At 42.3% G+C, this 24,457-nt stretch overlaps 1 protein-coding gene across 3 annotated transcripts in view; it reads right to left on the reverse strand.

The window, feature by feature from the left end:
• Window positions 1-11,256: 11,256 nt before the first annotated feature.
• The window catches only part of LOC146856172 (uncharacterized), a 91,503-nt gene continuing 78,302 nt past the window's right edge, over window positions 11,257-24,457 (reverse strand). For all 3 annotated transcript variants that reach the window (XM_085654226.1, XM_085654229.1, XM_085654227.1), the window contains 2 exons: window positions 15,518-15,628; window positions 11,257-12,223 (listed from right to left, as the gene is read on the reverse strand). In XM_085654226.1, coding sequence (XP_085510352.1) covers window positions 11,511-12,223; window positions 15,518-15,628 — 824 coding nt within the window. In that variant the 3' untranslated portion in view covers window positions 11,257-11,510. The remainder of the gene's footprint in view (window positions 12,224-15,517; window positions 15,629-24,457) is intronic.

Raw genomic sequence — 24,457 nt, forward strand, 5'->3', positions numbered from 1 at the left:
TCCCTCGGCTGCGTAAAAAACCCGTCGAGTGGTATAGACAAGTGGACAGATTTGTAAAATTATCCAAAGTATTGTGGATTGATCTGAATAGCCTGTTTGACATAATAGTACCAGCAGATCTATGGACAGAATGTAAAATAGTAATAGATTGGGCGACACAGGAATACCCAAGGGTTCCAAAAACAGGAGCTCCAGACCCCGAGGTAATGAAGAAATATGAACAGGTTATGGCATTTTTGAAAAACAAGGTACCCCCTAAAGAGACAGATTGGGTGAAAATTGAAGAACACATCAGGAAAGCAAAGAGTCGGTACATGCCTATTATGAGAAGTTAATTTTAGCCTTTAAACAATTCAGTGGAGATGAAAATCTAAGTGACAAGGATTTGAGTCATTTCGTATACAGATTTGTATATGGTCTTCGTCCAGAAATTAGTGAGATGATAAAACAGCATACGGTAGATTGGCAAAATAAGAAAATAGACGAAGTATTGAGACATGCTAAATATTTCAGTGATGAAATTGAAGCAAAACAGCGAAAACTGAAAGAAAAGGCTATGTGGGCACAAGTAAAGGTAGCAGAGAGACAGGAAGCTCAATTAGCGGAACAAGCTGGGACAAGACAAAAATGTAATCCTGGGAAAAATAAAGGGAATATTGAGGAAGCTAAAAAGAAATTTCCGTGTCATAATTGCGGTAGGATAGGGCATTGGAAATCCGAGTGTAAATTTCCTACAAGTACTAATGATGAAAATCCATCATTGAATCCACAGGTGCAGAATGAGGTGAGTGGTCAACAGCAACGGCAACAGCAGGGCGTAACACAACAGAATCAGGTGCCAAAACCACCTTTTCCACAGAACAAAAATTGCCAGAAGTATAGTAAGGAGAATGGATTCTACAACGAAGAACAGGTAAATAAGCCGCAACGCGCTAGCGCTGCCTCGCAGTATTGGCTGCAACGCGATGAAAGTGATTCAGAAGAGGGTTAATGACGGTGCCGAAGGGAGGAAGAAGAGTGCGTACTTGGCGCAACTCTAGAAGTAGACCAGACAGGCCCATTTGTAGATGGAAAAGTTGATAATGAAAATATTACTTTCCTAGTTGATACTGGTGCTACTCGATCAACAGTTAGATCAGCTGATGTTAAGAATCTTCCTCTCTCGGATGAAACGATCCAAGTAGTTGGTGTATCCAACAGACAGATTAAGACTTACCTTACAGAACCAGTGAAAGTTAGTATAGGGAAATTTTCTGAAATGCACCGGTTCGTAGTGTGCGACACCAGTCCTGTGAATTTGTTAGGTAGAGATTTATTGTGCAAGATGAACTGCACCATATTTTGTACTCCAGATGGAATAGCCTTTGAAACACCAGATGATTATGTGCTGTATAAAATGACAATGGCAAATAGAGAGAAAGAGGTTACAGGAACCTATGCTGTATTTAACCCTGACGAACTACCAAAAGAATGAAAACAATCTGTAAAAGCAGAAGTGTGGGATTTCACAGGAGAAGATGTAGGATTGATGAGAAATGTAGATTCAGTAAGTTACCCAAATGTCCCACAATATAAATTGACACCTGAAATAATCGAAGGAGTTACTCCTGTGATTGAGAAAATGATAAAACAAGGAATTTTGAGAGAAATAATGAGTAGCCCATGTAATTCACCAATAATGGGACTGAAAAAGCCTAGTGGGAAGTTCAGAATAGTGCAAGATCTGAGAAAGATAAATAAAATTGTTGTACCATGTTGTCCCATTGTACCGAATCCATTTGTGATTTTATATCAGATCCCTCATGACGCAGAATGGTATACAGTGATTGATCTGTGCCATGCGTTCTTTTCCATCCCATTACACCATGACAGTCAGCACATTTTTGCATTTCGTTTCGGTGAGCGTATTTTGGCGTGGTGCCGAATTCCACAGGGGTATACAGAAAGCCCCTCAATATTTAATCAGCTATTGAAGAAGTCTTTGGAAAGTCTAGAAATGCCTGAAAACTCAGTACTAGTCCAATATATCGATGACCTGCTTGTGGCATCGAAAACTCGCGAAGCTTGTGAAGTAGACACAGTAGCCTTGCTGAATCATTTGGCAGATGGAGGACTAAAAGTGTCACCATCGAAATTACAGTTTTGTAAGAAAGAAGTCCAATATTTGGGACATAGCATTGAGAAAGGACACAGGAAAATAACCATAGACAGAATCAGGATCATAAAGAGAATGAGTCCACCAATGACCCAAAGAGAAGTGAGAATGTTTCTGGGAATGGTTGGATATTGTCGTCAGTGGATACGCAATTTTTCATTGATTGCAAAACCTTTGGTACGACTGACAAGGAGTGATGTGAGAGATCCAATTGATTTGAACAAAGAGGAGTTGACAGCATTCAAAAGATTGAGAGAAGGATTGTGTGAGGCGCCTGCATTAGGGATGCCTGACTATGACAAGGAGTTCGAGTTGTATTGCAGTGAGAGAAATGGATGTGCACTCTCTGTTCTAGTACAGAAGTATGGAAAACTGAGTAAACCAATTGCGTATTTTTCATCCATGTTGGACCCAGTAGCTGTAGCCCTTCCTGGGTGTCTGAAAGCAGTAGCTGCTACATGTCGAAGTTTGGAACAGAGTGAGGGAATTGTGATGGGATATCCTGTGAAAGTGTTTGTACCTCATGATGTGGCGATCCTTTTAACAAGGAGTCGTACTCAATATATGACGCACAGCCAACTGACTAAGTATGAAAAGGTCATATTGGGTGCAACAAATGTGAGTCTTGTGAGATGTGTGAATGTGAATCCTTCAACGCTGTTGCCAGATGTAGAGCATGTGGAAGTAAGAGATGAAGCAGATCATGACTGTTTGGATGTACTCTATTTCTGTACAAAACCAAGACCTGACAAAAAAGATGAACCTTTACCAGAAAGTGATTATGTCATGTTTGTTGATGGATCTTGTTGGAGGACAGATGATGGAGTGCTGAGTGCAGCATATGGGGTATGTACAGTTGCAGCAGTAATGGAAGCATCCTATTTGAAAGGAGTAAGATCGGCCCAAGTAGCTGAACTTGTTGCCCTGACCAGAGCATGTAAGATTGGGAAAAGTGTGAGAGTGACTGTGATAACTGATAGCAAGTACGGCTATGGGGTAGTCCACGATTTCGGCCAAATATGGCTGCAGAGAGGTTTCCTAACCTCAAGTGGAACTCCCATTAAGAATGCTGAAGTGGTTGGAAAGTTGCTTGAGGCGATACAGTTGCCTAGGCAATTGGCTGTGGTGAAATGTGCTGCCCATAGTCGCAGTGGTGATTACATTGCCACTGGAAATAAATTCGCAAACGATATGGAGCAATATTGTGCACGAAATCAGAATTCAATCAATCGGGCAAAGGAAAAGGATTTGATTTCTTGTTTCCCAATGTTTACTAACACCGTGGGAACATGGGAAGAGGTAAGACAATTGCAGGAAGAAGCAGGAGAGGAAGAAATAAAACAGTGGGTAAAAGCAGGCTGTGCACCAAGAGGGAAGGATCATGTGTGGGTCTATCGAGATGGAAGACCAGTCATGCCGGATAGCATGATGTCTGCCATGGCACGGATGTACCATGGACAGGGACATATAGGGAGAGACGCCATGATTAGGTCTTTCAAGCAAACTTGGTACAATGCTAAGTTCAGACTTGTAGCAGAAAGTATTTGTCAAAGATGCCTAATTTGTCAGCAATACAATCCAGGAAGAAAGACAGTAGTGAGTCTAGGGACAATAGGTCGAGAAGGGGGGCCTTTTACCAGAATGCAAGTGGATTTCATTGAGATGCCTCCTTGTAACAGGTTGAGGTATGTTTTGGTGATGGTATGCCTGTTTTCCAGGTGGGTAGAGGCTTTCCCAACAAGAAGAAATGATGGAATGACAGTGGCAAAATTACTCGAGGGAATTTATCCCTAGATTTGGGTTCCCAGTAACAATTGAATCAGACAGAGGAGGACATTTTCATAATGAGATCATAAAACTGATTTGTGAAGCATTGAATGTACGACAAAAACTGCATTGTGCCTATCGACCAGAGGCTTCTGGTGTAGTAGAACAAATGAATGGTACTATCAAAAACAGAATAGGGAAAATGTGTTTAGCCACAGGTATGAAATGGCCCGATGTCTTGCCTCTGGTACTCATGACTATTAGATCAATTCCAGACAGAACTACTGGTTTGAGTCCCCATGAAATTATCATGGGACGTGCCATGCGACATGTGTTTATACCAGTCAACAAGCTGATGACAATAACTGATGACATGGTGATGGAATACTGTAAAAGCCAGGGTGACGCAGTTCATTCTGTGTTTCATCAGTTTGGAGCGGATGTCACCACTCTTGAAAAGAAGCCAGCTCATGATCTAAGCCCAGGAGACTGGGTAAGGATAAAAGTCCACAGAAGAAGAAACTGTTTGGTTCCTAGGTGGGGAAAACCAAGACAAGTCATCTTGACCACAACAACAGCTGTGAAGTGTGCTGGATTGAAGAACTGGATCCATGCAAGTCACACTTTGAGAATTCCAAATCCAGTCGACAGCAAAGAGAAGGAGTATTTTGACGAATCAGAATCCAGTACTGAGTCGGATGACGGAGAGCCGAAAGACAAAGAAAAAGAAAACCCTGAAAGGGGGGAAACAGAGCCGAGTTTAACTTTGGTCCCCAGAAGTAATTCCCTAAGGAGAAGGTTACAGATTTCTGATACCAGTTCAGACTCAGAGACAGAACAAAGAGCACATTCTTCCAAGAAAGAACAAGGGAAGAACAAAGAAAAGGACAGTGGAGAGACAATAAAAGAAATCCATGAGAAGGAAGTGCCAGATGAAAGATTGAGAGAAATTCCACTTGAAACAACACCTTTAGATGGACAGGTGCCAGATACAGAGAGAGAGGGAACGATTATTGCGGAAGACCCCAGAGGAGGTGTAGGGAACTCCAACATCCAGTTAGAAGCAGGGACAAGTAGTCAGCAGGAAGATTGCGTGTCGGAGATTCGAGGAGGGACAGAAGTAGGTAAAACAAAAGAAGTGGTGGAAAAAGAAATTGTTGAAGGTAAAAAGCAAGTTGAAACAGAGTCAGAGGAAAGCGAAGATGAAATACCAAAAGGCAGAGTTCTGAGAAAGAGAGCTTGGAGAACTGAAAAGAATGATAAAGGGAGTAAATTGAAAAGAGCGGCAAAGGACGAGGGGTGGCCAAATAAAATAAAAAGACTAAGATATCGACTGACACGTGTAAATTCGCCAAGGGCTGAACAGGTGAATGAAGTGACGAGTCAGGAAAAATCAAAAGGAGAAGAAACAACAGTGGTTAAAGAAAGCAAAAGAACAAGGAAACCTAACCAGAAGTATAAATCACCGGAATGGACATATGTGGGCCTGCCTGAAGTGAAAGAAGAGGCGGATAGCCAAGGAAATCCAGAGGTGGTTGTACTGGAAGTGGTTGAGGAAGACGAAGAATCGGAAATCCTGAGAGTTATCTTGTCCAATATTGGAGAAGAAGCAGATGTTCAGGACAACCTGTATGTTGAAAACGAAGGTAAAGTGAAAGATGATGAGATGCCAAACTGAAATGAGACAAGAAAATTACTGATGGAAAGACAATAAAATACTGAAAAAGACAAAAACTGTTATAACCACGTAGGTGCTAAGAAGCCTTGGGTTAGAAACTAGCTGTGAAGTAGAAGAGGCTAAGTCAAAAGACACAGCTCATTTTAGAAAAGATGGCAAACATACAAAGTAGCAAAAGTAGATGTACCTTCTTTAGAAGATGGTGCAAAATGTGTTGTTGTTGTACAGGATTATTGGAGTATTCTTGCTCTACTAATTTCATTTAAAGTTACTATAGATACATTAGAAGGACATAGTGATAACATAACAAATATAGGGAAAGTTCAAAAGGTAGTTCCGACTAGAATAGATAAAAATTATTTGCATAAAGACAGGTCTATAACAGATTTTTCTAACAATGTGTTTTCAAAATTGTTGCATGAATATGTAAAAACAATGGACGTAGGGGATTGCTAAGTTTGTATGCAATAAGCTGCATCTGTATCTGAAGGAGTGACTTATCATCACCTTCCAGTAACATATGGAATAACATGTAGTGTAATAGCTAGTTTATTTTGTCAAACAGGTAAATTAGAGTGTTATTTTTCAGATGTAGATACTATATTTTTACAAGTACCGGCAATTAACAAACTAAACAAGGTAAAACCTGCAAAGGTATTAGGTGAATTTTTCTTAGAGAATATATATTTAGAAATAACTTGACTTGTAGTTTAAAGAAAGAGGAAAAGACATTTTTAGATATGGTTGAAGAAAGTGTGGGGTCCCTCAGGGCTCCTCCCTTAGCCCCACACTTTTTAATGTCTATATGGCACCTCTCGAAGACATCATCACTCCCTTTGGTGTCAAGTCAGTGATGTACGCTGACGACACCCAGTTGGTCGTGTCCATTAACCACTCTGACTCTAGCCTAGGAAACTTGGCCAGTTGCCTAGAAGAGATCTCACAATGGATGTCGGACTCTAGACTCAAGCTTAACGGCGACAAGTCCGAAATCCTCCTACTGGGCAATCAACATAAATTACCCGTCAACCTTTCCTGGCCTGCCTGCATGTGCACCTACCCTACTCCCAAAACAGAAGTTAAAAGTCTAGGCATCTGGCTTGACCAGGACCTTAACTTCAAAACCCAGGCCAGGAAAACATCAGGGACCTGCTTCGGCCTAATCCGTATGGCCCGTAAGATCCTCCACCTGATCCCTTTCCATTCCAGGAAGCTACTGATGCAGGGACTGGTCAACTCAAGACTTGATTATGGTAACATCCTATACTTGGGAGCCCCTGCATCAGTCACTCAAAAACTCCAGGTCGCCCAAAACGCCGCAGCTAGAGTCCTCACGGGAACTAAAGCACGGAATTCGGCGAAACCTGCCCTCAAGAGCCTACATTGGCTCCCAGTAAAAGAGCGCATCACATTCAAAACGCTCTGCATATCGCACAAAATTCTGCAAGATAAAGGCCCCCCAATACTCCGTTCCTTGATGAAACCTCACAAAGCTAGTCGTCAACTAAGATCTGATTCACTTGTACTGGCATCCATCCCGAGAATAAAAAAGGCAAGATCGGGTGGCCGCAGGTTCGCCTATAACGCGCCTAAACTATGGAACTCCCTCCCACTACCCTTGAGGAGTGAGCAGAATTTACTGGCATTCCGGAAAAAATTAAAAACCTGGCTCTTCCCCTAAACATTTCCCTGCTCCGACCCCACGGGGAATAAACTTAGTCCTCTCAGCGCTGGGATGCCCAAGGGTAGCTATGCGCTCTATAAATCCAAATCCAAATCCAAATCCAAATCCAAATCCAAAGGAGATTGAAAATGCAAAGAAAGGCTTCAGAAGGGAAAGTGGAGAAAACAGTTTGGGATGTAGAAATGGAGAAACACTTGAAAGGGGAAACAAGTCCAACTATGGCTTTAGATTGGCCTCAGAAAGGGAAGTTGTGTATAAGAAGGAATCAAACGGCGTATGACAATTATTTTCTAGGGAATAGTGAGTGCCATGATACATACCGAAAAACGGGAGGATGGGGATTTAAAGGTGGAAGAGATCCAGTCTTTCCAGGACTGTATTTCATTTGTGGGAACAGGGCATATTATCGTTTGCCAGACCATTTGTATGGCATATGTTATGTTGGCCTGGTTTTTCCAAAGATTTTTCACATGGATAGAGGAGAAGATGGTGTACATAGTTTAGGTAGTTATTTAGCACGTAGTAAGAGAGAATCTTGGACTGAAATTGTGGGTGACATTTTTGGAGCACTGATACCCGCAGTGGGAATATCTCTGAATGCAAACAAAATTAGAAAACTTTCAACAGTAGTGGATCGTTTGTCAACAAGCACTGCTGGAGGATTTTTATTGGTAAATACTGAAATGGTTGCCATGCGTACTATGGTTATGCAAAATCGACTTGCCCTTGATATTTTATTGGCAAAAGAGGGTGGAGTCTGTGGAATGCTGAAAGTTCAACATTGTTGCACTTACATTCCTGACGAAAGTAAAAATTTGAAAATTTATATAAAATATATTACAGAATTGCATGACGAAATTGCACCACTGGAGGTTGAAGGTGTTTGGGAAAAGATTGGAAAGAAATTATCAGCTATTAAAGATTTCGTAGTAAAACTAGGTAGTACATTTTTAGGATTGTGTGATTTTCATAGTATTAATAATTAGATTAGGATTTATTTGTTGTAAAAAGGATAAAAATCAGAAAAGGTTAAAAAGAGAAAATTTAAGGAGAAGAGATAAGAAACAAGAAGGAGAATTTGAAGAAATTGAATTGGAGGAAATCAAGGAGAGCATGTATACATCAGCAAAAAGAGAAGAAACAGGGGAAACTGAAATATGAATTAAAACAAGAAATTCCTGACGAACGTAGAGATTTGAAAATTTATATTAAGAATATTACAGAATTGCATGATGAAATTGTACCACTGGAGGTTGAAGGTGTGTGGGAGAAGATTGGTAAGAAAATAGCAGCTATTAAAGACTTTGTAGTGAAATTAGGTAGTACATTTATAGGTAAGATATTATTTCCATTAACATGTGTGATTTTCTTAGTATTAATAATTAGACTAGGATGTATTTGTCGTAGAAAAGATAAAAACCAGAAAAGAATAAAAAGAGAAATCTTAAGGAGAAGGGATAAGAAACAAGAAAGAGCATTTGCAGAAATAGAACTAGAAGAGATCAAGGAAAGTATGTATAAAACAGCAAGAAGAGAGGAAACAGGGGAAACTGAAATATGAATGAAACAAGAAATCAATTTAAAATTCCGTAAAAAGGATACAAAATTTTTGTTTTGTGTGGTGATATAATCACCAAAGGGGGGATTGCTGAAGCGGGTAGTACAAAATTTTGTATACCCCCCCCCCATTCTGCATGTTTATATTAAGCTGAATAATTAACTAATAGTAATCTTATTAATGGTTTGCAGTGAAGGACTTATCAATCATATTAACAAAAGAATTACACGTGGGAATTGTACTTTGCATGGCTAAACTAATTGTAAACTAACTTATGTACGCGTACTAATAGTAGAAAAATTAGAACATTGCATGATACATGTTGCTTTTGTGATGTGATTGTGATTTGTGCTTTATTATGTGAGTATAAACGCTTTGGATGTGGCTTTCTGCTAGATAATTACTCACACATATGGGTATTAGTGAGGGATTAACATTTAATTAGCCATTTCTATGTTTTAATTACGTTTTTGTGTTTCTTTTGCTTAAGTTACCTATTTCGGCCTAGTTAAGATGGCTGAACGAGACGTTGAACGTGACTGCTCCTGACAACACGAAGTTCTGGGTGAAGTGCGCAGGCGTCACCGCCAGCAGCAGTGGCCTGGTCCTGACCCTAGGAGTTGAAGCCCTAGTCAAGGTTGCTCCGGGAACTACGCCAACGACAAGACAATAGACAATTTGAAAACCGGAACCAGCAAGTGCGATGACTTCATTATGGAGACTCTATGAGAACTTTACCCCTCGACCCCAAGTCGACCAATCAGAACTTTCTGATACCCCAATCTTGCTACTTTTTGACATTAATTTCATTATAAAAGTAGGTAGGGAATTGAACTAAAAAACTCGCTCTTCTTTGACTAACTCGATTTCCTGACGTTATGCTGACAGAGAGGACGGTGACCCTGCTGGACAGCTGTTATCCTGAATCTTTGAGAGACTGAATTGCGGCCTAACTTTGATGAAATTAAAAGGTTGTTCCACGACTTGACTGACTTAGAGGACGACTTTTAGCCAGATTAGGTACATGTGATGTTCTGCAATGCTGATGATGATTTCTAACGATTTTGCAATATTTCTTAGATAGAGAATATTTGATTAATTGACAAATGTGTTGTGTCGATTATTTGAAGAAGAGAATTAGGATAAAGAATAGTATATAGATAAATGAGTTTAATCACTAAACTATAGTTAACAACTAAATGATTCATCCCTTTATGAGAGGAATGTCTTAGGGTTGAAATCAATGTATTTAGAGTGTGGTAAAGATATTCCTTTCATGTCAGCGTTTGGAAGCTTATTCCTCTAGGGAAGCAGATCAACTGTGTGTGAGTATTGGTGTTATGGGCCCCACCAATGAATGAATTGAGTGAATTTGCTTTTGAGGTATTTGGTCTGTGACGAAGGGGGAATTTGATGTTCCACGCTGCAACACTGCGGCAACAAATGATGGACGGAATGCTGAATAAATCAATCATTCTCCCCCAGTCAAGAGATGTGGGTTAAATCCATTGTACTTTTGCTCACTATGTCTTCCTAGTTTGGACCCAACCGTATGCAAATCAGTAATGACCCTGTTCCTCATAGGAACAGTCCAGCCCAAACTGCCAAGCCGGTTCCTTCCTGGATCAGAAACAAGCCATCTGGGAACGGTTTCAGGGTAAACCCCCTCATTAGCTAGGCTAGCTTGAATTCAGTGGCACAGCGAGCAAGGGACCCACGTCTGGGCATACCCATCTCCATTAGGGTGAAAAGTGCTGCACCAACAAATGATGGACGGAATGCTGAATGCATCAAACATTCACCCCACAGTCATGAGATCTGGGTTAAATCCATTGTTCTTTTACTCACTACACCACCCCAGTTTGGATCAACCTTATGCAAATCGTCTTGACCCTGTACCTCATGGGAACAGGCCAGCCTGAACTGCCAAGCCAGGTCCTCCCTGGACTGGAAACAAACATCCTAGGACTGGTTTTGGGGTAACACCTCTCATAAGCAAAGCTAGCTTAAATCCAGCTGCTCAGTGGGACCCACGGCTGGACAGCCCCATCCCACTTAGGGTGAAAAGTGCTGCAGCAACAAATAATGGACGAATGCTAAGTAAATCAAACATTCACACCCAGTAAAGAGATGTGGTTTAAATGTATTGTTTTTTTTTTTGCTCACTGCACCGCCCCAGTTTGGACCTAGCCATGTACAAATCAGTAAGCAAAACCTGTATCACTTCTCATTCCCTCCTTCTTGGAATATAGTTAATGCATACATGCCAGAATCAGAACATGTTACTGCACCTTTCTTCAAAAATTGTTTTAATAGCTGTTACTACTACCTTTAGTTCGTCTTTTGTCATTTCTATGAGGCGTCAATCTAGTTCCCCTATTATCTTTTCATAACCAGTTTGGTTCCACACACCATGAGTAGAATTATTTTTATTAATTTGTATCACATATTGTTCATCTTATCATGCATTACAAGGTGTTTCTTTGTGAGTGGCTACATTTTTTATAATGGGATAATTGTTAAGTAAACTGTTTCCATGCTTAATGTACACAGACGTTATCACTCCAGCATCAATTCTGATGGGTAATGCAAGATAATTGGATTCACATTCAGTACAAGCAAAAGTACTCTCTGCTTTCTCTCTGCATTTCTGATTGGGAAATTTTACTTACACTTTCTCTTGTGCATGACTTCTCTGATGTCTGCTATGATTGGATCGATCGCTGAAGCTTTTACCACATTCAGTGCATGTGTATGGTTTTTCTCCAGTGTGAAGCATCCGATGTCGGTTACGGGATGATTTGTCACTAAAACGCTTGCCACATTCACTACATTGGTAGGGCTTCTCACCTGTATGAGTTCTGTAATGGCTAATTAGTGTATATTTCTGAATGAAGCTTTTTCCACATTGAGTACATCTGTATGGTTTCTCTCCCAAGTGAATTCTCTCATGGCAAACAAGATTTGAATTGGAAAAGAAGCTTTTATCACATTGGCTACATTTATATGGTTGATCTCTCAAACAACTTCTGTGCTCCTTCTGGTGTAATGTTAGAGTAGAATTCTTACTGAAGCTTTTGCCGCATTCCCTGCAAGTATACAGTTTCTCTCCTTTGTGCTTTCTTTGGTAGATAACATTCTCAGATTTCTCAGTACAGTTGGTCCGACTATTGTTTAGACAGCTCGATTTACAGAGAGTTGCTTGATCACATCTGTTGCTCATGCTGCTAATTTGCTTCATAAGGGATTCCCCATTACTGGTCTCCCCCATTTGAAATTGTTGAACATTTGTTTTATTATGTACAGTATTTTTAACTGCTCTTTCTTCCACATAGTTGTCATTACTCCACTTCCAGAACCTCTCAGTGCTTCCAGGTGCTTCTAGAATAGATACAAAGTAAACATAATGAAAACAATATCATGATCTCTAATGATGTCAGAATTGCAAAACATATTGGGGTAATTATGAGGTTGGCAGAGTGAGAGCACTGCTGTAATACAGCCGGGCTACCATCTCACCAAACATGTGGTTCACTCGCTCTGTTAGAGTCAGGGTAAACAGTAGGTATATGACAGGGGAGCCTTGGCTAGCTTTGTCCTCAGAAACCCCTGTTCTGACGGGCCAACTGCCTAAGGACCATAAAGTTATAGTGACGGTTGCCTCCACCCTATTTAGAATGGGATGACCATCACTTTGAGCCAGATGTACAGAGAGAAGGAATCGCAATTTCCAACCAACAATTTTATCCTACTAGCGATTTGGAAATCGTTATTCCTTATGTTCCTTATGTATGAAACCTTTTATACTGGCGATTTCTAGTGGGTCACAAACCGACCTACTTCATGAATATTAATGAGGTTGGTCACAGTTCGTAACCTATTAGGAATGCCTGCCATCACAGTCTGTGATTGCTTCCGAATAACGTTTTTTTTTTTTTGTTGAAATACAACCCATTTTTTCAAAAGAAAAACGGGATGCGTTTTAACAATAAAAAATTAAAACTTTTGTTTTCATTTTTTAAGAGCAGGCAGTGGTTTGTGGTAACATTGCCTGCTCTTAAAAATGTTTTGCCAACATTCACAAAGCGATGGGACCCCCTTCCAATTTGCTAATATATTACTACCAGCTTAGAGGTGGTGGTAAAATATTAAAGTTTTGTGACTGCATTTCGGTCCCAAAACCTTGATACCAAACACTGGAAATCGCTATGTGGAAGGGACGCCGTAAACATGCCCCTTTCAAATAGCGATTTCTGCATTCAAGCTGCGATTCTGGAGAAACGCAGTTTTGGTGTTTGTATATCAGGAAAGGAATTTTTGCCATCGCAAACAGCCCTTTTTGTGATTCTGTCCACTTGTGATGGCAAAAAAGCTTCATACATATAGTCCTAGATATCCGTACAGGGACCACCATGCTAGATCCGGTGGTTCCTGTAAGAAAAATTGCTCATTGGAGAACACACACATAGGGATGAAACACCCTGTGCATCAGTGGTCTTTGTTTCTATGTTTTCCAAGAATAAACCCAGACTTGTTTACATTACAGACACTGTTCACATAGCAACAGTTATTTCACATGCTGTACTCATATCAGCAGTTATTTGGTACTCAAAGGTTCGAAGAACAACAAACATATCATTTTGGTAAGACCCAATGTCTTGAATCCTAAAGTGCTAAATAGTGAGACATGTACATAATATTTATGAAAAGTGCTATACTGTATTGCAGAGCAGTTTCTCAATGAAATGTGTTGTTCTCAGAGACCCAACAGAAACTGCAACTGAAGACAAGTTGTAGAAAATTGCTCTACACCCTATATAACAAGAAGCGTGTACAATTAGACATGTTTTTTACTGCTCTAAATATGCTTGTTTTCTGCAACATTGCATATGTTTCACACAGTATTTTACATTGGGAAGCAGAAACTACAGTGTTATTAAAATATTATTCCTAAGCTTCCATCTAAGATAAGATTAACTACTGCATTTACACTTCAGAATAGAAACTGCTGCTTATATTTCTCTCTCTGAAGAAATCTATACATTTTTATAGCTTTAAAATCACTTTGGTATCAACCTTTGATATAATTTCTAGATAGTAGTGCAACAGAATATGCCTTAGAATATTATTTCATTTGTTTTTCTTTCTGTGTCTTTTGGTTTCCCTTGACATAGTATTTAGTCAACCCAGCCGCAAAATTTGGCCCTTCATTGCCACATAATTTAAATTGCCCTGTTTAAAGGCCAATCTTTTTTTCCATTAAGATATGTGTTTATAAAATAAAGATACATTAAGGAAAGTGCAGATTGAGGACTCCAGGTGCCAGAACACTTAAGCATTTTAGGTTTCAAATCCTTCCTGTGTTTTCCATTGAGGATGAGCACTTGACCAAGAAGCTTGGGATGAGTCTTCACCCTCAACTGTCTCACTCCATCATCTGCTGACCTAAATCTGATTCCTTACACTTCTGGCCTCAGGTGAAAAACCCACCTGCAACCTGTTTTCCCCTTTCACCGTCTGAGCTCTCAAATCGTCAAGTGCAGAACGAAAATTGACTCTACCACTCACCAGCAGACAGTCTTGTCTCCCATCATGCTCATGCCAACTATTGAACATAAATATCAAGGGAACCTTGGATGACACGAGACGAAGTTATAGAAAGCGGTAATGAGCTTCAGATGGCAGAGCGAGTCTAAATCATTGCACCACTATGGACAAAACTTGAAGAACCTGAATTATTTTCATTCCAGGTCTGAAGGAAAAGGTGAACTTTCACTATCGGAGTAAGGAATCTTGCATGCCAATTCAATTTCTTTTCTCCCATTGAATACACTGAGTGAGACATAAGCCTTTGTTAATACGAAAGCTAATATTCTGATCACTGGATGACCTGATTTTCCAGATGCATTGTGGGTTACGTATATGTATACACAAAAGAAGGAGAGAAGGTAAAACCAGCTTGCTAATACTGCCTCATTGTAGGTTACACCATTTACGTCACTGGAGGCTCTCGCTCTAATATTTGACTGGTTGATGAATGCTGAGGCATAGGTTTAGTTATGGTAACAAGAGTGACTTAGCACCACTGCCCTCTTTTCCAAAGCACAGCTGTTCCTTTCATAGTGTCAAAGAATTGAAAATCTCACCTAAGAGCTCATCATTCATTTTATTGCCTATTGGGGTATGCACTAATAGTAAAGTCACATCTTGTTTTTTCAACATGACCCCCCTAAGGACATGCCTCAACTGGCTGGATCCACAAGGCACATGGCAAGCTGAGCATCTATCAGTGTGTAGCATATGTCAACTGCCTGCATATTTTCTTTGCAAATCTATTAAATCAGCCTCATAGCATGCCACACTATTTTCCAAGTCTGTAGGTTGTACCTGTCAGAACAGCATTGACGTTCACAAGAGCTCAAAAACATTGCCACCTCAACCCAGAATTGTCAAAATGCCAGCAAAAAAACCCAAAAAACATTTCCTCCAACCTTTAGTCTTCGGTACTTTGCCAAACAAACCCCTACCTAAGTTGTTTGACAACATACACTGCACAAGACAACCCTTAAAGGTGGGGCACAAGGGACGTAGGAAGAGATTTACTCTCTTTAGCATTAGCGGGAGTAAAGCACCATTAGTTACATTTCAGAAAAAGGTTTAGCATGAGTGGCTCACCTGCAGGAGAAGAAACACGTTCTTGTCTGTCGGAGAGGTGATACTCGATTGGGCAAGTCTCTCCTTCTTCTTTAACATTAAGTGAACACACAGCTGCATCAAATGAATTCTCTGTTTTGAAAGAAAAGAAAAAACAAATTGCAAGGGATGTAGGAAGTGGAGAGGCAGGGGTAAAATACCACACACTTTTCAGTAACAGTTTGGGTATTTCATAATTTGTGTAAGAATACACATAATTTAAGACCTAAGAAAACAAGCAAATAAAATTGTCATTGTATTTAGGTGATTGTCGTAAACTCTTACCTCTGAAAGCAAAAATAAAATTGTTAAGCATCAATATCAGGCTAGTTCCAAAATAGTAACGTTTTAAGCTCTTTTTGTAGTAAGTAATGTAATGGGTTCGTATCAATTGCTATTTTACGGGCATATCTGCGGTGACTGATTGTGTCACTGAATGCTGCTTTGTGAACCTCGGAATCTCCAGGCATTTTAACTCTTTGTTTTAAGAGAGGTAGGAGGGGTTTTCACTAAATGGTGTAGATAGTTGTGGAGGGTGGATTGCCCTGTAGGTTACACAGGCAGTATTAGAATTCAATTAAGGAGTAAATGTATAGCCTATATAGGTAAGTAACTGAAATGAGCTAGGCTGCCATGTCTGTATGGGTTTGAGCAGAAGTATTTACCTTGGGTGCCATGCCATGATAGTAATGCATTTCCATAGCAGAGCATGTTTACGACTGAACACAGATTTTTTAGAAGGTGGCATTTCTTGATGTTCGGGTACAAGTACAGCAGTACAGCTCTTCTTTCACTATTTATTGATGTGGAGGTAGAAGTGCAGTTTGTGGTCTCACAAGAACTGAAAAAATTAGGCACTGGGTAGGTCAGTGGATGCAATTTCAATAATTCGGAGTGTGGTGAGCTCAAACTGGACAGGATGTGTTGAGGGCACAGATGTGTATCTTCCACATGTTGGTTGACTGTGGTTACGTAGCCCTAGGCTGTCAATTAAGGGCCCTTGAAGGTTTTGTGTACAATGAAAAATTTCCTAGTAATCATGATGGAAAGTTTCAATTCTATTAAGGACGCGGAGGCAAGGATTATGCTCTACTTTCTTCATTTCCATACTCCAGCAACTTCAACTTTAATAACAAAAAACTACAAGTCCCATGGTTTGTGTAGTTCCTAGGTCATCTCTAGTCCACCAATCAGCTGTGCTCATAGTCCTCGAGGGCGTGCTGCTGCCAATATCTTTCCTCTTTCTTGACTGCGACCATCACAACTCCGGAGCACGTCAGTCTGTTTTGGAACGTTCAGATATTTGAAGAAGCCAAAGGACAAGCCAATGAAACTACTCTCCGAACTGTGTGCAAACAGTAGTTCAAAGAACCCAGGTGAGAACAACAACATCAGACAGCAATACAGCATGAAACAGTCTGGAAAAGATATATACTTATCCCATACGTCGAGAAAAAAAACATAACAATGCCCAGGTGAGTCTCTTTAACTCCGAGTGTAAGGGTGGGAACAGATTTTCTCGAGCCACGGGTGGGAATAATCCTCGCCTCCGAGTCCTTAATAGAATTGAAACTTTCCGTCATAATTACTAGGACATATTTCATTCTATGTCAGGACCGGAGCCAAGGATTATGCCCGTTCAAAGCTTATCCACCACCGCCATGTTCACGACTGGTTTAAAATAGAATCTTTTAAACATCGAATCTGAAGACCAGTCTGCCGGGTTTAGAATATCTTCTAATCTGGCACCCAGCGAAAAAGCCTTAGAGGCCATAGCTCCTCTCACAGAGTGTGCCCCAAACTGTGAGACATTTATGCCCGCTACTTGCATCACACATCGGATCCAACAGGCTATTGTTGGTGGCGAAACCGTTTTGAAGGGCTTCCGTAAGGAAATCAATAGATGACGGTCGCCCGGTGGACGAGTCTCTTCCGTCATGCTCTCATATTCGTTAAGACATCTAACAATGCACAGCTTTGGGGAGTTATCAAACGCTGGGTAGGACACTATTCTAGAGTTAGACTTAGTTCTACGTGTTATATGAAAGGAGACCCCCTCTGGGGTAAAAACCTGACCGGAAATGTCCAGAGCTCGAACATCAGACACCCTCCGGCAAGACACCAAACACAAGAGCATTGCCAACTTGGCAGAAAGCTCCTTGCGGGATAGATATTTATTAGCTTGCCAAAATTGGAACAGGTGGAGTACCCTATTTACATCCCATAACAAGGAGTACCTAGGTTCCGGAGGAAGTGAAAGACGGATTCCTCTCATCAACTTGCATATCAACTGATGCTCTCCCACCGGGGCTCCTGAGACCGGGAGGTGTCCAGCAGAAATCGCCGATAAATAGGAATTGACAGTGCGATACGCCAGGCCTTGGGCTGCCAGCGAGGTCAAGAAGTTCATAATGGCTACCACTTCGCACCCCAAGGGATCCTGGTTGTTCCGAATGCACCAACGAACCCATCTAGACCATGCCGACTTACAGCATTTGTTAGTGCTGTCGACCCAAGCTGCTCCAAATAACGTTTGAGCTTCTGCCGATAGGCCAGAGATTCGCCAGCGATGCCTGAAATCCGCCATGCTACCAGGGGCATCCATCCTTGCTGGACTAGAGGGTGGAGAGCACCTTGGGGATCTTTCAGGAGAAAAAGATCTTGGGGTAGAAGGATTGGAGAATCCCAGGAAAGTTCCAGAAGAACTGGAAACCACACTAGAGACCTCTAGTACGGGGTGACCAGAACCACCCTCGCCTGCTGTCTGCGGGCCTGCATCAGGAGTCTCATTATCACAGCGAATGGGGGAAAGGCATAGCCCACCTCCTTGGACCAATCCTGGAGGAAAGCATCCGTTGCTGTCGCGAGAGGATCCGGTTTCCAACTGAAGAAATGTGGAAGCTGATGGTCCAAACGGGATTCAAAGAGGTCTACTGAGAATGGGCCCCACGAGTCGTGGAGACGCTGAAAGGTCGGAGGATGGAGCTGCCAGAGACTCATGTCCGACCAACTCCTGGAGCACCAGTCCGCTATGACGTTGGAAGCTCCCTGAAGATACTCCGCCGTTACCGAGACTTTGCGGGAAAGGCAAAAGGTCCAGAAATCCTTGGCTAAATCTGCCAATGCCTTGGACTTCGTCCCCCCGAGATGGTTGATGTACCGGACTGCCGATACGTTGTCCATTTTCAGAAGCACACTGCAAGACGCCTTGTCCCTCGTCGAACACCGGATGGGGAAAGACCCCGCCATCAGTTCCAGGCAGTTGATATGGAGTTGACTTTCATCTGCCAACCATTTTCCTCCAGTAAAGGAGTCCCCGCAGCGGGCACCCCAGCCTGACTTGCTGGCGTCGGACTCTATCACTAAGTCTGGTTTGCAACCGAATATTGCTCTGCCATTCGAGGCATCCATACGGTCGAGCCACCATTGTATCTCCATGCGCAATTCGTCTGTCAGGGGGACCTGATCCGAGTATTGAAGGCCTCTGCAAAGGTGGGAGGCTTTCAGGCGCTGCAACGCTCTGTAATGGAGTAGACCCGGGAAAATTGACTGAATGGAGGAGCTCAGAAGGCCCATCAACCGTGCAATCAGTCTGAGAGAGGTCGAGGACCGGGATAACACTCGTCTCAACTCTCTGCGGATCTTGGACATCTTCTGCGCCGGAAGGCTCAAAGTGTGGGACACCGTGTTTACGACAAAGCCTAGAAAGGTTACCTGCTTGGCAGGGCTCAGGAGCGATTTCTTGGTATTGATTATAAACCCCAGGTTCTGAAGTAGGTCTATAGTCTCCTGCAATTGTTGGGAGAGCTGGAGGGGACATTGCTCCAACAGGAGGATGTCGTCCAAGTAAATGATGAGGCGAAAGGGCTCTTAGTGTTTCCACCACTGGTTTGAGAACCTTGGTGAAGCACCATGGGGCAGAGGAGAGGCCGAAAGGAAGAGAGGCGAACTCGAACACCTGGTCTTTCCACAGAAATTGCAGGAAGCGATGGTGCGGGGGAAAAATGGGAACCACCAGGTACGCATCTTTTAGATCAGCCTGGTCATCCAATCGTCTGGTTGGAGAATGTCCCGCAACAGATGGATGCCCTCCATCTTAAAAATTACGGTATACCAACCATTGGTTGAACTGCTTTAGATTTATTACGGGACGCTGACCCCGTCCGTCTTGTCCACCAAGAAGACATTGCTGAGGAAACCCCTGGGATGAAGGTGTGTAGGGACCACCGCCCCTTTTTGCAGGAGATCCGCCACCTCCTGGTCTATGAGGGCTGCTTGATCTCGTGCAAAAACCAGGGGCCGGGGACGGATGTCCTGTATGGGGGCACCATAGAATTCTATGTGGAACCCTTGTATAGTCTGCAACACCAAATCGGCGGAGGTAATACCTTTCCAGTTGTGAGCGAAAAACCGCCATCCTGCCGCCCACCGATAGGTGTGAAACAGGGGAAAGTCTCATCTGAGTTAGGCACGTTGTGGCCTCTGGCTGCTTCCCTGCCACCGCGGCCTCAGAAACCTCGACCGGACTGGAAGAACTGCTGTCTGCCCATGTCCTGCTGCTTCTTGCCGTTGCCTCTTTCAGGGCCTTGGGTATAGAAACGGTCGGTCGACCACCCTCTGCCACGGCCAGCCCCGACAAAAACCCTAGGGTGGAACATCTTCTTTATGGAGGATTGTGCTTTGTCAAGCAATGTAAAAGTGGCTAAAAATTGTGTTAATTCTTTTATAAACAGCTCACCAAAGAGACCGCCTTGTGCCACCGCTCCTGCCTCGGAAGAGACGAGGTCTCCCATTTTGGGGTCCAAAACGAGCGTCTCCTTTCCGTAGAAAGGGCGCAGTTGGCATTGCCTAAAAACACAATAGCGAGTTGAGCCCAACTTGAGATTCTCTCTGGGGAAAGCGGGGTGCCAGATGATTTTGCCTCTTCCGCTAACTCTAAGACCTTGGTGATGGGACCTGTGATATCTAGAAGTTTATCTTGGCACAATTTCCAAGATCTCTCAATCCCTTTCTTAGGGTCACGTATATACTTTTGCAGGAAGGTTGACATCCTGGGTTCAACCTCCGGGGTTAAAGCCACTTTGCCCAGTAGGGCCGGGCGTGGGCATTCTGCCCTGAGGCAAGCTCTCACCTCTTTCTCTAAAGGCTTGCAAAAGCGTCCCGCCACAAATGCCGAAACCTTAGCAGAGGGTGTCCACTCCGAGGACAGGGGGTGAACAAGGTCCTCAGATACTAACATGATTGAGTGTTTCCCTTCCTCTGTGGCGTCAGGGACTGAGGGTTCTAAGGGACGCCAAGGCCTGGGCCGGCCTGCTTCATCCGCGGACTCTTCAACGGAGTCCTCACCATCATCCTGTAAGGGAGGGACCTCTGGGAATTCTGGGAGGGTAGGCAGTGATCCCCCGTCTGGCCTGGCCAGAAACGCTTTCTTAAGCCAGTCAAAAGCTCCCAGATCCATGCTCAAAGAGCTCTTGCGTTTCTGAGGACGCTGGGTTTGGCATGCAAATGCATATTGCATAATACGATGCTCAAATAGCCCCATGTCAGCAGAAACTGCCTGGTGGATGGATGCGTCCACCGCGTCGCAGAATTCGTCATCCAGGGGGAGGACTTGGAGGGATTCCTCCTCTGTGTACTCCTTCATAGTGAAGCTGAGGGCTAAATGTATTGAAAAATATGGAGCTTAGTAGAAGCAAAGCAACCCCAAGCGCTATATGCGCCAGAAGTGGAACTACAAATAAGGGGTGAAATTTGGGCGTGACTGAGGTCACTAGTTTTGGCACAACAACAGTGTAAGCTGAGTTTAACAACCCGCTAGGGGTGACTCACCCTGTTTCAGTCGGGTGTCTAACGCTTCTGAGCCCGCCCCTAAGAGTCCCCCGTTGAGCGCTCAAACGCGCATGCAAATGCTGCCGAAATCGCCGTGTGGTGTTGATACTGACCCGCGATGCAGGCGTAAGGGGAGACTGCTAATTAAGTACGGACCCGTGTTGTGAGGGCGTAAGGGCTTCCAGAGCGAGGAGGCGGCTGTGTGGTGAGGGTGATCATCCGAAACTCTCTGGTCCCATCGCAAAGAGTGCGACGTGGACCAACGAGACGCGGACCAACGAGACGCGGACACACACCGCATGTCCCGTGCGTGCGAAAACACACTCTCACCTCCAGAGCGGCCACAAATGGAGCGGAGAAAACTCCTGCAGCCCCGGACCTAAATCGGGAATCAAAACACCTGAATTAACAGTAAGCGCCTGCACGCGCTACAAACAAGTTACATAAGCGAAGCGCGAAAGAACAAATTATATTAAATTAGCAAATGTATGTAGAATGCCTCCCGCCCTGACGAGCGAGAGGTAAACGGTACTTATCTTGCTGGAGAGGAAGGATATTGGCAGCAGCATGACCTCTAGGACCATGAGAACAGCTGATTGGTGGACTAGAGATGACCTAGGAACTACACAAACCATGGGACTTGTAGTTTTTTGTTATTAAAGTTGAAGTTGCTGGAGTATGGAAATAAAGAAAGTAGAGCATAATCCTCGCCTCCAGTCCTGACATGGAATTGTTAAAGCACTGGGCATAGAACAAAGCCATAGGAATTCCTCATGACATTTGTTCTGGTGGAGACTTTCAGGTTTCTGTTTTACCAGCATAAGAGCAAACCATGTTATGAAGTTTACAACTGATGTCCAGCTGTACCATCTAGGTTTTCAGGTCTCCAGTGCTGAAAGCTGCAAACAGGATAGGGACCACAAGGCTAGTTACAACCAGTGTATTATGCATACTGTGTGGTCAATGATATGCAATGTAGATGTTCCCATGATACAATCTTGTCCAACTCCAGAGTGAGGCTTCCTTGGACTGTGTGCGAAATGGAAAGGCTTGTGTAAATATGTAGTGCTCAAAACCTGAAAACGTGGGGTTAGAAATATTGTATTTCACATGTGATTTAGTTGTAAGTAGAAAATATATAACACAGAAAAGCCAAATTTGTACATTTTTTGTGGCTTCTATTTAATCATGTAACTCCCTTTGGGGGTAATGTAATCCCCGTGGGGGCCGGCTTCCATACTGCTCCTGCATCTTTTACCTATATTTCACTTGTTCTCCCTTTTAATTTCTATTTCCTAGGCCTTTCTGTACATTCTTTCCTGCCTGCTTGGAAGCGCCCCCAGAAAGCAAACTTTTGTGCTGGTTTGTTGTTCTGTTATGATGTATATTTTGGAACATTTGTCCTTTATTTTAATTCACATTATTTTTTTCAATTTTTTTGTTGTTATTGTTTTGAGGATTTTTTATGTAGTTTTTCGGAAGTTCGCCCAAGTATTTTTGCCAGAAATTGTTTTGGTATTGTTTATAGTGACAACTTTTTAGGATCGCAACTTGTTTTTGCTCTACATTTCCTTCAACCCACTCCCGTGGCAGGGTGGTACTGACCAAAATTATAATTGTCAGATTCAACATATCTTTCAGTTGCCTTTAACAGAAAGGAGGTGGTAGCTATGTTATGTGCGTTTGTAGAGTGCAGCTAATCACCCGTGATGGTATCCAGATCTGAAAAGTTATAAAGGGTAGATTAACAGGATCAAAGGAAGATTTTTGAGTATGGTTGTTACTTGCCCAACTGAGGTTGTAGGAGAACTATCCTTATGCATTTATGCAAGGAGTGTCTTGACTAGAATAAGACAGAAAAAAACCACTCAGCCAAAGATTGATTTGAAATCTGTAGCCCGAATGTGGGGCGTGCAACCACTGGAATATCTCAGGCGGGGAATGTTTGTTGCACCATCTCGATTTATATGGAACAAAATCAACCCAGGCAGTTCTTCTTTTGACTAGAAGAGTCAGTCTGTCGGTATGTTTTTGATATTGCTGAAGGGTGGAAATTTTAGCAAGTGAGGTTAGATTTGATTAGCATTTTACAATTCCCAAGAGCCCTTGTGACCAATGTTGGCTTCATCAAATTGGCTGCTGATACACGTTCCTTTGGCTGCTATGATAATGTTTATGTTTTGATATTACACTTCACCAGGAATGTTTAGATAAACATCATTAGGCACTATGATTTTATCTCCTGTAGATTTGGATTGCCTTGTGTTACTCAGAGGTCGAGCCTAACTCCAAGCTTTTTCACTCTGTAAATGTAACAGGTGAGGCTAGTTTTTGAAGATTTCAGAAACATCATTCTTCAATATGCAGTTCACACTCAAATTTACTGGAAAACCTCTAGCACCGAACACATATTAATGCTGAAACCTTACAGAGAGAAACTCAAAATATTGATTTCTGAAACGATTCTAAAACTAAAACCACAAAAGACGGAATTTATTTTCTTATTTTCGAGACAAAAGAATACATATGATCCTACATTTTCATAACAGACAGATTCACATCACCACAATAAAATATGTGAATGTTATATCTACCACTACATCAAAAGTTTTCCCTCATAAAAACAATATGGCCAAATCTGCCTAATTTCTTCTATTGCCCCATAAAGAATATCAAACATATAATTTTCCCTCACTACCTGATATCTGAAGTACCACCTCTCATAATTTCTAGATTTGATTTTAGGAATGCTACCCTGGATCGTGCCCATCAGTTGTCCTTCCTGCCAATCAAGGCAACTCTACACTCAGCAGACAGACTAGTCTCCAGCCCAAAAAACCCAATAATATAACCCTGATCATCTAAGGCTTCAGTGTGTGTCTCTGACGCTTAGAAATATTTTAAACTGTATTGAATTAACTATATAGCCATTCACCTGGACCAATCCTCTTACATATAGAAATTTAGATGTTGTGATTCCCTGGAGGTCAAGATACCAAGGTTCAGAACCTCAGTTACCCAAAAATATTTTATCAGTTGTGACTACTAATGCATGGAAGTCCTTGCCTATCAACATAAGGACAAACCCTACCT

This window comes from Triturus cristatus, chromosome 4_1 (genome assembly GCF_964204655.1).
Source record: "Triturus cristatus chromosome 4_1, aTriCri1.1, whole genome shotgun sequence".
In the NCBI taxonomy this organism is placed as follows: Eukaryota; Metazoa; Chordata; class Amphibia; order Caudata; family Salamandridae; genus Triturus; species Triturus cristatus.